We start from the raw sequence: 17,632 nt of genomic DNA on the forward strand, positions 1-17,632 counted from the left end.
TGACTCTCTCTCTTTGGGCCTCGCTTTCCTCATCCATCAAATGGGAGCTTTTTAACAGAGCGTGGTTTCATACCTAACATTAACCCATTCCAGGAGTTGCTTCATGAACCACCAAATAAAATGTGGATACGGCCAAATGGGGATTTGTTTAATCTCATTTCATGCTGATTCAGATAAGACCTCATTTGAACATAGTTTCATTACTGAAAACAGACTGAAAACCTGAAAATATGATCTTTAAAAATACTTTCAGCACTAACATTTTAAGCAATATGTTAAAGACCCATCGATACAAAGTCATAGCTGCTGGATAAAGGAGATGATAGTAAGCTTATTTATGTGAGCTTATTTATGTCCTAATTCATTAGCAAGATAACAAATTTTGTTAATATTTACCTTAACTCAAAAACCTGTATTTTATCAACTGACAACTCCTGACAGCAGGGTGGTTCTAAAATTTTGAGAGCATTTGATGACAGAAACTGATTTTAATTTGTCATCTATTTCATGGGCTGGAAATAAAATATACACATCTTAACTCTATAAAATGTCAATGATAGCTGGATAATTAAAGACAAAATAAATTAAGAGCCTGTGTTTATGCCCCAGATTTGGGAATTCAGATATCTGAAGTGAGAATAGCTATGAATTTAGTAATCGTGTTGCTAATTTTCATTTGTCTTATTTAAACCTCTGTTGATAGTAAACAGCCTTACAACATCAGAAGTTACATGTCCTACAAATATTTATGTAGTTTTGAGAATTGTTTCTAATGACTATTTTTCATGGCTAAGACTCTGCTAGGTCCCAAGGTTGGCCAGGCTATGCACCAGCATTACCAACATGTGATTTTATTTTTTGATTACATGAATTACAAAGCCAATAAAGATATACTATAACAAATTTAAACATCACTTAGACAAGATTAAACTTGAATACACTGCTTTATGAAAACTTACTATATTGCTACCTATGTTCATTTTGGTATTAATGATTGATTAAATTTGTTATGTCAGAGATTGGTACCAGTCTACAGACTAATGTTTAAAAAACCACTTTGGCTATTTCAATATACTAATGGAATGCAGTATAACAAAATGATTAGGGGTAAGAACGCTTGAGTCAAACTTTGAGTTTAAATCCTGGCTTTCACTGTGACCTTGGGCAAATTACTTGATCTTCAAACCTCTGAGACCAGAGGAACTGTCCAGCTGAGACTAGGCCCAGATGCCAATCCCATATTTGTGAAGCGAAATAAAGAGTTGTTGTTTTAGATTAAGTTTTTGGGGTGCTGATATGCAGCAAAAGCTAACTGATACATGTTGTATGAATCACGCAGATATGGTAGGTAAAACGGACTCAATCCATGTAATAGCAACTGGGATCACTATTGGATTCCAATTAGTTCCATTTGACTTAAAATTTTCTAGGCCAGAAAACTGATACACACATATTTTGTCATGTCTAAGAAAGTTAACTTCAGAAATTTTGCTTATGACATTTCCTCTGGCCCTCTGGAAATAAATAAAATTTTATAAATATCAATATTGTTTTCTTAGAATAAACTTTCTCAATTATATTCAAATATAGGAACCTAAGGTTCATATTTGAGCTTCGGGGTTTGATAACCTACTGTCTCCATCTTACCCAAGTCTCCAGGAGATAAAGTCCTTTGAAGTCCATTACCTGTTTATAACTGCATCTAGGCAGAGGCCACCCAGGGTACTAGATCTTTGGGAGAACATTTCATGCTTGTGAGATATTCCAGACTTCACCCTAAAATCATCCTCTATTCCAGGTGAACCAATGTTATTTCTCTTTTCTGTCATGGCTTGGGAATCAACTGTGCCTCTTTCAACTAACATGGGCTTAAGTACTCTTAGGCAGAGTTCTTGAAATGTGGTTCTCGTCCAACGTCAGCTTATCTAAGTCTCTGAATGTGTTACACTAGAGTAGCACGTCATAAAGGTGTGAACCTCTATTTCCTTTCCCCCTGAATGAAGCTGAGCTACTGTCTGTGGTAAATTTCATATTCCTAATGGCCAATTCAATTCTATACTTCATTTGATGGTTTTAAGGAAAAGCACTGCTTAAGAAATAAAACACCAAGATGTCCTACTAGAGTTAAAAGATGAAAGGTTATTGTTGCTCTGGGTGGGGTAGGAGTGTGCAGATCTAGTCTGTTATCAGCAAGTAAGTTCTCTGCATACAGTGGGTCATATCAAGGTTTTGGTTTTTTAAGCAAAGAAGAGTGAGAAATGATATATTTAATACTCAGCAAGTAATTTTCTAGTCTTCTAACAGCAAAGGCAGAAAAAAAAAATCATAAGAATTCTGCACCACTTCTTTGCATAGTGCAGTGAAGCAGCAATTACAAAGAATGGGAAAGTAAGCTAAAAGTGTTTGGGAACAAACAAACGAAGTGAGAATAGGAAATATGAAGATAATTTAAAGAATCTCTATGGCTGTCAGAAGTATAGGCAGGTGCTACATGAAAAGGAAATAGCATCCCTGTTCTGGAAACTTAAATCTTTTTCTTTTTTAACCAAAATTCTTTTCTGAACATTAATTAGAAAGTGAAATTAGTGCTCCCTCTTATTAGATGGGAAATCGAGTAATTATTTACATTGTGATTGCTAAGTGGCTTTAAGAGTCATTTGCATATTGTAGGTAATATCTTTAGGGTAGTATACTTTCTCTACTCAAGTTATGAGAAATTTAAAAATAAAAAGTATTAGAGGCAGCACAGTTACCTTACCATCCTTCAAAATACTAAACTGTTCTAAGCTATGTAGGGCTCTTAACCACATTTAATGAAGCTTTAAAACCCCCCACATATTTCTATTGATTTCAGAGAGGAAGGGAGAGGGACATAAAGATAGAAACGTTAATGATGAGAGAGAATCATTGATTGGCTGCCTCCTGCATGCCTGGTACTGGGGATCGAGCCTGCAATCTGGCCATGTGGCCTGACCGGGAATCAAACCGTGGCCTCCTGGTTCATAGGTTGATGCTCAACCACTGAGCAATACTAGCGGGGCTAATGAAGCTTTTTTAATCCTAAGAATGTTGGTCCTTAGGTAAGGTCTCTAGTCATTTGTCTGAGAGTTATATCTATGTGCCTGCCAAAGGCATACTCATTTGTAGTCTAAAGATGATTTGTAGGTCTAGACCCGTGGTCGGCAAACTGCGGCTCGCGAGTCACATGCGGCTCTTTGGCCCCTTGAGTGTGGCTCTTCCACAAATTACCACGGCCTGGGCGAGTCTATTTTGAAGAAGTGGTGTTAGAAGAAGTTTAAGTTTAAAAAATTTGGCTCTCAAAAGAAATTTCAATCGTTGTACTGTTGATATTTGGCTCTGTTGACTAATGAGTTTGCCGACCACTGGTCTAGACCATATTCCTACAACTGCCATAAAATATTTGACTAAATCATATTAGATTAACATAGGCTCATATTGACAGCCTACTGGAAATATATTGTTAGGTCTCCTTTCATGGTACTTATTATGATTTTCCCCCTCAGTTTCCTTTACTGGGAAGACACAGGGCAAGAGATTTCATCAGGAACAATGACAGTGCCTGTCAAAAAATGTTCTCAATGTTGCCATTTGTTACTATGGTAGTGACAAAGAGGGTTCCAAATGAAAGGGCAGACCCGCTATGACTAAGCGCAGCAGGACAACAGGAAGAAGTTTCCTCCTGACCTGGGAAATTAGGAAATCATACTTAGAGATTATAGAATTGTCTCCATTTCCAAGGGTACCATCGTAGCACTTGGGCTGTTGAGGGAGAATGTGAAAAGGGTAGTTCCATGACGGCTGGCTAGTGACAAATAAAGGGCAAATGTGACAAAGTGCTTAAGAACCCCAAATAGATAGAACAAGGAGGTATGCTTGTAGAGGCTGAGGGATTTGTCACTGTCACTAAATCCTTGAGATGGAACTATGAATTTAACTTATACATTTGAGATATTCATTTTTAAATTATACATGAAAACATATGATGTAGCCATATATATTTTATGTGGCTAATAGGAACACATGGTACTCTGGAACTGAGATATGTAATTAGCACAAGGTAGGTGAGGGGATGCTTTATCCAAGAACTTAAATTTGGGACTGATATATAGTTATGCAAAGTCACAAAAGACAGAAACACTCTTAAGCTAGCAAAAATGGAAAGTAATAGGAGGCATATATTAACTATCTAAAGATAGAATGTGTCACTCAGAAAGGAAATCTATCTATATATATAAAAAGCTAATATGCAGTGTCCCCTCAGGAGTTCGACCAGGAGTTCGATCGCTTGCTATGACATGTGCTGACCACCAGGGGGCAGCACGAAACATGGTGGGTGATCAGCGGTGGTGGCAGCGCGCTGAGGAAGTGAGGGAAGGCAGAGGCAGGGAACCTGATCAGCCCTGATTGCTGGTCAGGCCTAGGGACCCTACCTGTGCATGAATTTCGTGCACCGGGCCTCTAGTATATTAATAATCAGGCAACAAAACAAAAAAGAACTACACAGTAAATGTAAAAGTTGTAATTGCCTCTCCATTCATCTGCAAGGTAGAGGAGTATGCTTCCATAGCTGGATTATTTCAAATCCTAGCAGAAAGGAGTTCCTTGGTGTAGAGATGGGAGTAGGGGTTTTTAGCCAATGGATTTTTCTATATTTTAAACAATACCTCCTTTATTGTAAGATGGATGCATTGGCCTGGTGCTACTAAACAGATGATTCATATAACTTCCTGTATTCAGATTCCATGCTGATCAAGCAAGTTTATGATCTGGCTTTCTGGATCTCGGTAGTGCAATCAATTCTATTGCTTAGCAAAAGCTCCTGGTTCAAACTCACCAGGGACTACAGTCCTTCGATTCCCTACCCTTTCTCCTCTCTTTCTTTTTTGCAACAATCTTACCCTACAGTCCTGAGAATCCCGTCAGAAAATAAAAGCTCCTGCCCTAACTGGTTTGGCTCAGTGGATAGAGCGTCAGCCTGCAGACTGAAGGGTCCCAGGTTCAATTCCGGTCAAGGGCATGTACCTTGGTTGCAGGCATATCCCTGTAGGGGGTGTGCAGGAGGCAGCTGATCGATGTTTCTCTCTCATTGATATTTCTAACTCTCTATCCCTCTCCTTTCCTCTCTGTAAAAAATCAATAAAATATATTAAAAAAAAAAGAAAACAAAAGTTCCTGTTCAATAAACGAAGTCATCTATTCAGATGAGAGGAAGTTTATCTCTGGCAAAACCAGCTTTCGTTAGTAGGGATAGTCTGTGGTTCTCAGTCCTAATGAGATTTCCCTAAAAGTTCAGAGAAGCAGTACAGTGCAGTGAGTAAGAGCACTGCCTCTGGAGCCAGAATGCCTGGTTTGAATCCTGGTTCTACTTTCAAGCTATGAGACTTTAGGCAAGTTACCTAAACCCTATATGTCTCAGTTTTTTCATTAATAAAATGAGCTGCCAGGAGCTTTTATGAACATTATATGAGTTAATATAGGTAAAGTGCTTAAGGTATCAATTGGCTCACAGATGCTGTATAAATTTATCTATTGCTATTACTATACAGTTTGACTTACATAGAATGTGCTGAACATGTTGACGTAAGTATTCCATTCCTAAAATGACAGCATATTCATCTCATTGCATGACTCAGTCTTCCAAGATCTCATTATCATGGGAACTGATCAGAGTAAAGTGAGAAAGATGGCTGCCTAACTGAGGTACCTGCAGTAGAGTCCTGCCTAGTTCCAGCCTGCCTTCTTCTTTGCTATACTGATTTCAACCATGTGCAATGAAGTCCAGTGTTTGGATCCAGAGTATGATGAAAGTGAATAGAGTGAGGAAGCTGTCATGTCTTTAAAAAGGGTTAGTAAACTATAGACTGAAGGCCAAATCCAGCCTGTGGCCTGTTTTTTGTACAGCTAAGGAAGGTTTTTACATTTTAGTGTAAAAATAAAAAATAAAACAGAAAATAAACAATCAAGAAAACTATGCAATGGAGCCTGTATATGGCTTAAGCCTAAAATTTTCCCTATGTGGTCCTTTACAAAAAGTTCCACACTCCTCTTTATTTACCTCACTGTACCGGGACAGTAACTATATAATGAAGCTAGGCAAGTAGAATAAGATAAAAAAGAGGCTGAAAATCCTGTAACAAAGAACCCAAGTGCTTTGCTGAGGTAGTGCATGCATCACCTTAAGCACAATACAAATGGGGAGCTAGCTGTTCCTATATCTGTATCCTAAGAATGACTTCTCTCTGCTTCAAAAAGCCTCTGTTCTTCCCTAATCCTGGAAGCACCACAGGTAACCAGGGGTCTGGAAGGGAATCTGGTGTTGCAGAGCCAGGTAGCCCAGGGCCCCAGGGCCAGAGGCAGCGGCTAATTAGGTTACCATCATATGTCCTACTAAATATAAAAACATAGTACACTTAAAGTTTTAAATATTTTACTTAAAAAGGCTACATGGAGACAAGTTTAAAAGTTTCTGTACTAAGATTCCTGTTTTAAGCAATTTCTAGCCAGGAAATCAATAGTGTTTCCTTAATGTGTTATAGAAGTTGGCCCAATTCTGGATGAGCTATTTTTAGCCTTCATGGAGTTAGAGCTCTGAAGCAGTATGGAATAGAAAAATATAGCTGCAAAATACTCTAATCAATGATGAAGCCTTTCAGAGCAAAGAAAAGAGCATGGGGCATGCTAACAGTCTAATGGTTAACAGCTCATTTAAGACTAAGCATGAATAGTTTCAAAGAAGAAAATATGAAAAATTTATGGTGCTACAAAAGACCATTAATACACACACACACACACACACACACACACACACACACACACACACACACGTATGTATTTTGAACAATGCTAAGTTAAAATGACCACACAATCTTAAATGTTTACCATGATTCAAATTATTTTCCAAGAAAAGGACGACAATGGTCAGCTCCATTTGCCTTTTTTTTTTTCTTTGTCATGCTTGATGGTATGAGAAGTAAACAGAGATCAGGAGGGACTCTGGTGGGTTATCATTCTAGAATCTACAGCCTTACACACACCATAACCTAGCTTAACTACACTTAAAGGAGTTTAGATGTATCAAAAGAACCTTTGAACCAGATTTTAGATCAATCTAAGTATAATGAAGCCAAGAATCTCCTAATTATCTTGTTCTTGTTTTTGAGTACTCATTTCAAAAATAATATGGTCCTTATAAATGGTCCCAGTTCTTGCTAAGCCTGAACCAGACAAAAATTTAACTCTTCCTAATAAAATAAACATCCAACTATTGTGTTAGAAACACATGTTAACCAAATAATATAATCCTTAGTTATTAGCAGCATACTGTTTAATATTTATCACAATTTGTTTTAAAGAACAACAATGTGTTAACATTGAAGCCCAAAGGGCTATGAATACACTATATACTGTACTTGATGCAGCTTGTTTGTGCAATATTCTGACAGACACAATTAATCTTGTGAAAATGACTAGGGGATAGCACAATAGTAAATTATCTTTAAGTCAAAAATACATATTTTCCCTGTAGTAAAATACCTTCTTAATACTTACAATGATAGTAGCATATGGAAAGAACATTAGAAGTTAATTATTTAAAGGAAGAAATTAAAAGCTATTAAATTCATAAATCTTGGCTATCTGGTAGAGACAAGGGTTAAGGAAATGTTTAACTTATAAGTATAAAATAAATGAGTCAGTACCTCCAACAAATGCATCTCCGGCTCCATTGGTATCAATAATTTCTTCCTGGTCCTGATCCAAGACAGCAAAAGCAGTGACTTCACTTTCTGCAATTAGAGCCAGAGAAAGGCAGACTGACTTCTCTTTGTAATACTCAATATACAAACTCACCCATTAGAGCTGAAGCTCCTTCATCATGCATCTTCCCAAGAGACATGAGTTCCAGGCTGTATGTGAGCGCTCGGGAACCAAGGTACAAAGGCATCTGTAAGCAAGGCTTTTCGGGTAATTTTTAGCATACAGATGGATTTTTGTTAAGAGTTATACCTAGGTGGTTCTTTTTGGGGGGAACGACTGTACATGGTAACAGTACCTTTATGGACAGTGCAAATACCTGAACAGAAATGATAAGCTAAAGAAGTATTTATAAGGACTAGCTCATGGATCTCTAATAAAGCTTCAGGCTTGACTGCATTCTGGGAAGTGAAATCCTGGATACAGTAAAGGGCTATCAATTTTAAAAATAGAAATAATCATTTCTCTTGGGTGTTTCTCTACAGAAAATCACAATGGCACAATAAAAATATAACTATTATTCTATTATAATACTTCATGCCAAGGTCAAGGATTACTGATTTTTTATTTTTTATTTTTGGCTTATTACAATAACCTAACCTGGTTACGCTTTAGTAAGGAGTCACTATTTCCTTTATATGTCAACTAGCAAAAGGGAAAGCTGCCACTGAATGTATGGGCAGAACAACTCAATGGGTTCCTTCTCTCTCTCTTTTTTTAATCCTCACCCAAGGATATGTTTATTGGTTTTAGAGAGAGAGGGAGAGAGAAACATTGATATGAGAGAAATATCAATCAGTTGCCTCCTGTATGTGCCCTGACTGGGGATCAAACCTGCACCATGGGTATGTACCCTGACCAAAATCAAACCCACAACCGTTTTGGTGTATGGGACGATGATCCAACCAACTGAGCCACCAGGACACAATGGGCTCTTGTCTCTCAGTAGTCTGGACCAGGGATTGGTTGTTTTGACTACAGAGGAACCTAATACAGTACTTTAAACTTGGCACATGACAATGGAATGAAGTTATTTGTGATGAAATCTGGCCAAGAGGACATCTGCAAAAGATTGTATAGTGCTCTTTATTGGGGGCTGGAACTTCTGAAATCACAAATTTGCATCCCTTATGGGGACAATGTGGTCAAAGACTTGTAAACTTCAGTCTCACCTAAGATCAAGAGAGAAGGGAAAAGGAGATCTTGAGAAGCTTAAGGTCTTAATAAAGAACTTAAAATCTCAAACAAACAAACAAACAAACAAACAAACACCGTGTTCTGTCAGCCTCCTGGTACCTGCAGCTAAAAAATACTTTCAACAACAGATAAGCAGAGATTTGAAAATGGAAAAAGCTCCTCTTGGAAAGACTGATAGTCAAGAAGGGCTCATTCACTTAGTGATCCCTTTTGACCACATGGCTGTAGGTGCTAAGACGACTCCAACCAGAAGCACCTACTTAAACTCTGAGTAACTAACTTCCCACACACTGTAACACCAGCACCTACATGGCAGTTAACAAGATTTTGATTAATTGGAAGTTAAGGCATAGTTACCTAGGATTAAAATTTCTAGGGAGCATGCAGGACATACTGTTATACAGGGAGAAAAAAAGATGTAAGCAGACTTTCTTGGAAATAATTAGGAAAGGGCTGCAATCTGATTTAGGGAAAGGTCTGTACCATAAATATTTATAAAGAAATCTAGTTTTATTACTTCCAAGTACAAGTCATACTATAAAGGGAATTAACTATAAACTAAGAACAAACAAGCACTAAATAAGTAAAACGAGCTAAGTTAATAACACCATTACCATTTATAATAGGGTTATATTACATAATAATATAACATGTCTATAAAACATTTTAGGTAATATAAGAATTAATTACTGGATTACAGATTTGAAAATAATTATATATAAATGGTAAGTAAGCCACAATTAGATGTAATTCCTCGAGTTGTTTGTTTGAAAAAGTTATTGCTTTATCCTTACTTCTGAATAGAACCTAATTCACAAAAGAGATTATTTTGAACTTGGTTCTTTAGAATCATGACTTCTTGGTCTTAACCACTGAAAATTCTAAACGAGTGCAGTTTTACTACACGGTTTTCCTGGATGTATGTGAAGATCCTTGATATGCTTTATCTTCACGGACCATAAGAAGTTGAATTTCCTGAAATGTAAGGTAGAATTATTTTCTTCCTTTATTAATACAAGTTAATATAAGAATATCAAGAATATAAAAGAGATATCCTAAATCAGTATAGACACAGTCCAGTCTCTATTATTGTGTATCTAGAGAGCTATATTATGAGCACTCCTTTCAAAATAATGACCATGAACATTTACAAAACCCTAAAAGGTGTTCTAAATAATTAAAAAAGGATTAAACAATGTTCAATAATATACTTTAAAAATATATTTCTATTGATTTCAGAGAGGAAGGGAGAGGGAAAGAGAGATAGAAACATCAATGATGAGAGAGAATCATTGATTGGCTGCCTCCCACACGCCCCAGACTGGGGATCAAGCCCACAAAGTGGGCATGTACCCCAACTGCAAATCGAATAGTGACCTCCTGGTTCATAGGTTGATACTCAACCACTGAGCCATGCCAGCCGGGCAAATGTTCAATATTATTTAAGTTCAGTTATATTTTTGGTACATTCTGATTTTTTTGAAATGTGGTGAGTGGGTTTACAGGGCTATTAAAAAGGAACCTCACACAATTAACTAAATAGTATTAATGAGCATGACCTATTCCATAGCCTTCTAGACAATCCTACCTAATAAAAGGATAATATGCAAATAACCATCACTCTGCTACGCCCATGATTGGGCCGGCGGGAGGCTGGGGGGCGGGACTCGAGGTGGCCTATCCAGCCGGATCGGTGGCCGCTGAGGGGGGACCGATGGGGCCGGCGAGAGTTGTGGTGGGAGTGGCGGCAGCGCCCAGTCCCGCTCCTCAGTGATCTCGGTCAGAGAGGCATAGGCGCCCGGGTCTCTCCCATCGGTGATCGAGGTCGGAGCGGCGCCCGGTCCCGTCCCTCAGTGATCGCGGCCGGAGAGGCATAGGTGCCCGTGTCTCTCCCATCAGTGATCGAGGTCGGAGCGGCTCCTGGGTCCCTCCTATCACTGAGGGACCTGGGCGGTGGCGGTGGTGGCGCCCCAATTGCAGATGGCGGCATGGGGCCCAGCAGCTCCCGCCCCACGCTGCCGCTGCTGCTGGGGTCCAAGCCCCCACCCTGAAAGAAGGCGGAAGGAAAACTGGTGCCAGTAGCCAGGTGAAGGAAGGTCTATTGCACGATTCTTCGTGCAAAGGGCCTCTAGTTTACTATATAAGCATATGAAGTACCTCACTAAATCTTAAAGACACACTGATAGGCATGGGCATTAGTCAGTCAATGAGGCCCAGGTCTCTTATTAGGACTTAGTTTCTTAGGTATTAAATGGGCCTGGAATAGCTGTGGGACCAAGTAGCAAAATTATCTTTTTGTCCTAATTATAGAAAAATGACAGTTCTGATGAAGTACTTCTACTTAAGAGATTAAGGTAAGTCAGAGCCATTGTTTTCCAATTCTAACCAAACTTTTTTGTAAAGTCAGAAGAAAAAGGTTTGGGCATAATGAATCATGAGCTTTCCCAATCAGATAGGAAACAAACACTAACAATTCAGATTTGTTTGATGTCATTTATTAGATAAGACCCTCAGGGTTCGAATGATATTTAGCTTATTTAAAATACAAAATAGTAGAATTCAAGTATTTTCCAGACAGTTTATACAAACAAATAATTTACTTTACACTTGACTACGACGTAAGCTCCACTTCTAATGGCTTAAGTGGACAGACTGACTAGAATCAAAACATCCTCACACATCTGTAATGGTATGCCAATTATAGTAGAGACAGTTAGTTCATACAAATGACAATATCTAAATAAAAATAAAATAAAAAATTCAGTTGCTCAGTGCCAAAGAGCTAGATTGAATGTTTCTGTAGCCTTATCCCTCCTAAATTAACTATATATTTTAGCACTGTGGACACACAACCTCATGATAATTAATATCCTTAGGAAATTCAGGGTATTTTAAAATGCTTTGTGTTGTTATTGTTTTGTTGATGTCACCTCTAAATTGTAGGGAAGATATAATTGAAGAGGATACATAGCAGGATGAGAGGCAGGTGATTTTAACCTTAAGGTAGACTGTAGTCACCACCTCTGCCACTGCCACCAGGCATGGAAAATACAGAAAAATTATGGCAAAAATTTCACCAGAACACGAAAACCATGACTGGGTAAAAACCAGAACTCTTAAGATTCTTTAAAGAGGCTCCTGCATCTTGGCCATTCCTTATACTGAGGTAATTTCCAGAATACTAATGTTTTTGTTTGCTTGTTTTCTATTATCCTTTTATTTGGAGATCATTATAAACTATCAGAAAAGTGTTGAGAAAAATACATAGAACTACTCCATAACGTTTATCTAAATTTACCAGTTTTTAGCAATTCCCCACATTTTTTATCGTTCCTCCAATATATATGTATATATTATTATTTATTCTTTCAACCCATTTGAGTATAAGTTGCATATATTATACACTTGATTTCTTAATAATTCAGTGTGTATTTCCTAAGAATAAGGATATTCTTTTAGATAACCATAATATAGTTGCTAAATTAAAAAACGTAACTATTGTTATGTTATCTAATCTATACTCCATATTCCAATTTTGTTAATTGTCTTTTATATAAAAACCAGAGGCCCGGTGCACAGATTCGTGCACTGGTGGGGTCCCTCAGCCTGGCCTGTGGGGATCAGCCTGAAACCAGCTCTCTGACATCCCCCAAAGGGTCGCGGATTGCGAGAGGGCGGTTCCCGGTGATGCATCCGGAATCGGGCTCCCACCTCTCTGGTTCTGGGCTGTGTCACCCGAGAACTGCAGCTGCCAAGTCACCACAGCTCAGCAGTTCCTGCATTGAGCGTCTGCCCCCTGGTGGTTTGTGTGTGTCATAGCTATCGGTCAGACAGTTGACGGTCGCTTAGGCTTTTATATATATAGATTTTTAAAACCTGTACAGGATCCAGTTTAGAATCAAATATTATTTTTAGTTGTGCTAGTTTGTTTTTAATTTAACCTTGTAAATATATAATGTATACATATAGTTCAAAAATACGAATATATAAAAAGGTATGCTATAAAAAACTCCCTCTCAGCTCTTGTCTCCCATTCACCCAGTTTCTAGTCCTACTACTTTCCAATTAGGTTATCACTGTTATTGCTTTCCTGTATCTCCTTTCAGGATTTCTCTATGCATATACAAGCAAATCATTCTTATTGTTCTCCTTAAAAAAAATAAAAGTATCATAATATGCAGGTTGTATTGGATCACGTTTTATCATTTGGAGATCTATGTTGGTAAACAGAGAATGCCCTCATTTTTTATTGCTGCATTTCTTTATTGATGGCCTTTTAGGTTGTTTTCAATCTTCTGTTATCACAATGTTGCAAAGTACTAATGCTTTTATTTTAAATAGACCCTAAATTTAATTATTTTACTTAATAGCCAAGTCAATAATATAATTCCTACTTTATATAGGGAACTGACACAAGGAAACCAAGTTGTTATACAAACAGCATGAAATATGCCAGTGTCAAAAAAGAGGGAAAAAATGAGAGTCCAGGAAATGCTTTGCTTTTCACTAGGATACACATACCAGGATGTGAGCAAAGACACCCTGCTCAGACTGGCCTAATAAACAGGGGAGTTAAACAAATGACAAATCTGCTAATAATAGAGATTTATAGAACAATCCTAATTAACAAGGACTGTTGGGAATGAAGAGCTCTGGGTTAATTTAATTTTTTGGTTAACTAAAGAAATAGCAGAAAGTCTTTTTAGTTGGAAATCTTTGTAAATGTATTAATATAATCATATACCATGACATCCCTGCTTTAATTAGTTTAGTTTATTGAATGGAATGAAATTTTTCTTTGATAATAGAGAATCCTACAGCACAGTTAATGTCATTATTCTGAACATCAGTTCTTATTGTAGTTCCAAAGGCGTAAGTGCTTTCATGAAAGGCAGGATAAATGGAACAGTGGCAAGTATACTGGATTAGGACTCAAAAGACTCATGATTTTAGTCTGCTTTTGGTTCAGCTACTTATTTAACAAATACTTAAGAGCTTATCATGTGTCAAGCACTCTATTGGAGACTTGGAATACAGATATGAATAGGACAAAAACAAAAAAACCTGTTCTCATGGGACCCACATTCTAGTGAGGAAAGACATGTACAAGTAACAAAAAACTGAACAAGATAATTTGAGATAATAATAAATGCCACAATGAAAATGAAACAGGATCATATGGTGAAGTATGACAGAGGGAAAGAGTTAATAATTTAGACGGGTGTTACTTCCTCACTGAGGAGGTGATGTTTGAATTGAGACTGCCATAGCAAGGACAGCCGTGTGAAGATCCAGGGCTAGAATACCAAGTGCAGAGGCCCTGGGCTAGCAACAAGCTTGGGGTGCTTAGCCTGTTTAAGGTTAAGAAGGCCTAGAGTATAGTGAATGTGAGGAGATCAACTGTGTGTAAGGTAAAATGTGAAACCATTGGAAGGTTTTTTTGTTTATTTGTTTTAAAATATATTTTTTATTGATTTCAGAGAGGAAGGGAGAGAAGAGAGAGAAACATCAGTGATGAGAGACAATCACTGATCGGCTGCCTCCTGCACGCCCCCTACTGGGGATTGAGCCCCCAACCTGGGCATGTGCCCTCGATGGGGAATCGAATCCGGGACCCTTCAGTCCGAAGGCTGATGCTCTATCCACTGAGCCATACCAGCCAGGGCACCATTGAAAGGTTTTAACCAGGGAGTGATACGATCCCATCTTTAATTTAAAAAGCTTATTCTGGAAGTCTTACAGAAAATGGACTGAGTGGTGGGGATGGGGAGTGAAGTGAATGATGCTACTTACTGGGAGACCTTGTGTAAGTCACATTCTAACTTAAACTCAGTTTTACTACTTAGAAAATGAGCATTACACTTGCTTTAGCTTTTTTCTGTGACTTTTATTTGGATTAAGTATTAACAACATTATGAAAGCACTCTGTCAAACATAAAGCCCTATAAAATTTATAAGGTGTTTTTAAGAGCTTATTTTCTTCAATCAGGCAATGATAATATTATTGAGTACTTGCCATGAGCTCTTTATAGTCTGTTAGATCCTTTGGGGAATATACAGGAGAAATATGAAGACATGATCCTTCTCTATGAACTTAGAATCTAATTGGAAAAAGAAATCTAGCATGTGTGAAAGAATTTGTGAAGTCTCATACAAGGTAATACTCCTTATAGTTGCAACAGGAGTTCAAAGAAGGAAAAGAACAACGTGAATTTAATTAACTGAAAATAGTTTCATGGAGAAAACTGAACTTAAGCCAGGTATTGAAGCTGTGGCTAGTGAAGAGGCTAGGAAAAGAAAGGTATGTATATCCCAGGAGGCATGGAAAAAGAGGAAAGTTTATATGTCAGGTAAGGCAAGAAATAACACAATTTGTGTGGGTCCAGCCATCTCTAGGGAGACTTTGAAAGCCAGACAAAAGTTTGGATTTGATATGTCAGGCAATGGATGCAACTATAATTTTTGAGTAAAATTCAAATGCTTACTGTGCCCTTAGGTACTGCACCAAGTGTTTTATGTACTTTATCTCATGCATTCTCACTGCAATCCCAAGAATTAGGTATTATTGACCTGATTTTATGAATGAAGACATCGAAGCTCACAGAGGTTGTCAACTGCCCAGCGCCCCGTGGCAAAGTAGGACTTTGGAACAAAAAGAATGAGAAAAGAAGTAAAATGTGATTCCAAAGCTGCCATTCCAGCAATGTTGGAATTTCCAGCTACTGGTTTTCTTAAAAAAGGTGATCACGAAAAAAAAAAGATTTTGATTAAGCAGTTAACTGACATTTAAATTCCCTTCCCAAGCCCTGTACTGATAACTAAATTTGACTAAATTGAGTAGATAAATGCTCCACAGAGAACAGAGGCAGTATAACATTGTTGTTAAGAATATGGACTACACTGCTTCGGTTCATATTCCCAATTACTAGTCAATTCCCATTTACTTGCTCGTAACCAAGTTAAACCCTCTGTGCTTTAATTTTCTTATGTGTAAAACAGGGACAATAACAGTAATTATCTCACAGGGTTTTTTGTGAGCATTAAATCAGTTAATGCACTTAAAGCACTTAGAGCAAAATTGGCACAGAGTAAGCATTTAATGAATACATGCACATGAGTATTATTAACCTTAAAATGAAACTTTTGGGAACAGGAATTCATGTCTCACTTAAAACTGCTGCTTCTGAAGGCATGGTTTTGACCTTGAGCACTATTCTCATTTGCAATAATGTCTTTTAGTTTGTTCATGTTTTCTTCTAATTTTCCACAAATGTTTCAAGTAAATGCCAGTTAAAGTCTTCAGTGCTCAATGTACGCAGGTAAGAGAATAAATGAGTGTTTGCTTTGAATATGAAAATATTTTTCTACCAAGAAAACAATGATAGATGGCATTACTGCACTAAAACCTTATTTCCCCTTTGTTTGGTATATATTTATTCTTTAAGAGGCTTCTGATATCTTTAATAGGTTCACTAAATGAAGCATATCACTTTAATCTTATACAAAGCAGTTCATTTCAACCTGTTCTCTGTTTCTTTATATGCATTTGCTCCATTCTCATGTCTATAAAAACTGGTTTCCTCTGCTGGCTTAGCACATAGGTCACTGGCCATCCATGGATTATCTAACCTTGTTGAGTACCTATCTTTGATCCAATTGGTTATGCCAGGAAAAGAGCTAGGGCTCATGGCACAAAACATGGCTACTTAGGTAAGAGGGGCTATGCGAAAGGCAATTTGTCTGATGATCTCTACCACTTAGAACTATGCTTGGTTCATTATAGGTGCACAGTAAATATTTACTGAATGAATAGAGTGATTTTCATGAATACAAACCTAATTATGTTATTCCCTTGGATGGTTCTCTATTGAAGTTTTAATTCCAGGGCATGAATCCAGCCGACTGTTCAAACCTCATCTTTTGCCATTTCCTGACCTGTAACTGTTCTCTTGTCATACTAATAATTTTTCAATGTTTTTTATGCCTGTGTACATACCAAGTTTACTGCTCAGATTGTCTTTCACTATTAAGTTTCCAAATCCCAGGTAAGTCTTGTCTTGGATGTAGTTTCTGACCTCTTGGGGTTCTGTTAGAAGCATAACTGCTTAGTTCCTCTTCTATGCCATCATTTATAACCTTCACATACCTCTAAGAAAATACTTACCATACTTATAATTATTTATGTGCAAGGATTTTCTCTACTAAAGAACAAGCTCCTTGTGGGTAGGAATCATGATTTAATTTTATTCCCATCTCTTAGCTCTGTACCTACTACATAGTAGGTGCTCAATAAACATTTATTATTACTGAATGATTATTCCTATTGGATTTTAAGTTCCTTATGACTGGCCTCTGTTTCATCTAGCAGAGTATAACGCACTATATATTTTCAAAATAATCTTGAATAACTGTTGTATAACTATAATATACTTCTCTAGGTTAGTTTAGTAAACCAAGTAAACTAAATATTCTAATTGTCAATAATCCCACTTAAAAAAAAACTTTTTATTGGGGTTACATTGGTTTGAAAAACCATATAGGTTTCAAATGTACAACTCAATAAAACCTCATCTGCACACTGTACCATGTGCCCATTGCCCTAAGCAAAGTCTCTTTCTGTCCCCACTTCTCCCCTCCACCTTACCCCCTAGTCCCCCTTTTC

General features: G+C 37.5%; 1 protein-coding gene across 4 annotated transcripts in view; it reads right to left on the reverse strand.

Moving 5' to 3' along the window:
* Positions 1-17,632, reverse strand: part of ADK (adenosine kinase) — a 476,499-nt gene that overhangs the window by 32,875 nt on the left and 425,992 nt on the right. For 3 of the 4 annotated variants that reach the window (XM_008145357.3, XM_054728737.1, XM_008145356.3), the window contains one exon: positions 7,719-7,805. The exons of the other annotated variant lie outside the window; for it this stretch is intronic. In XM_008145357.3, the coding sequence (XP_008143579.1) occupies positions 7,719-7,805 (87 nt within the window). The remainder of the gene's footprint in view (positions 1-7,718; positions 7,806-17,632) is intronic. 4 annotated transcript variants of the gene reach the window in all.

This window comes from Eptesicus fuscus, chromosome 17 (assembly GCF_027574615.1).
Source record: "Eptesicus fuscus isolate TK198812 chromosome 17, DD_ASM_mEF_20220401, whole genome shotgun sequence".
Taxonomy (NCBI): Eukaryota; Metazoa; Chordata; class Mammalia; order Chiroptera; family Vespertilionidae; genus Eptesicus; species Eptesicus fuscus.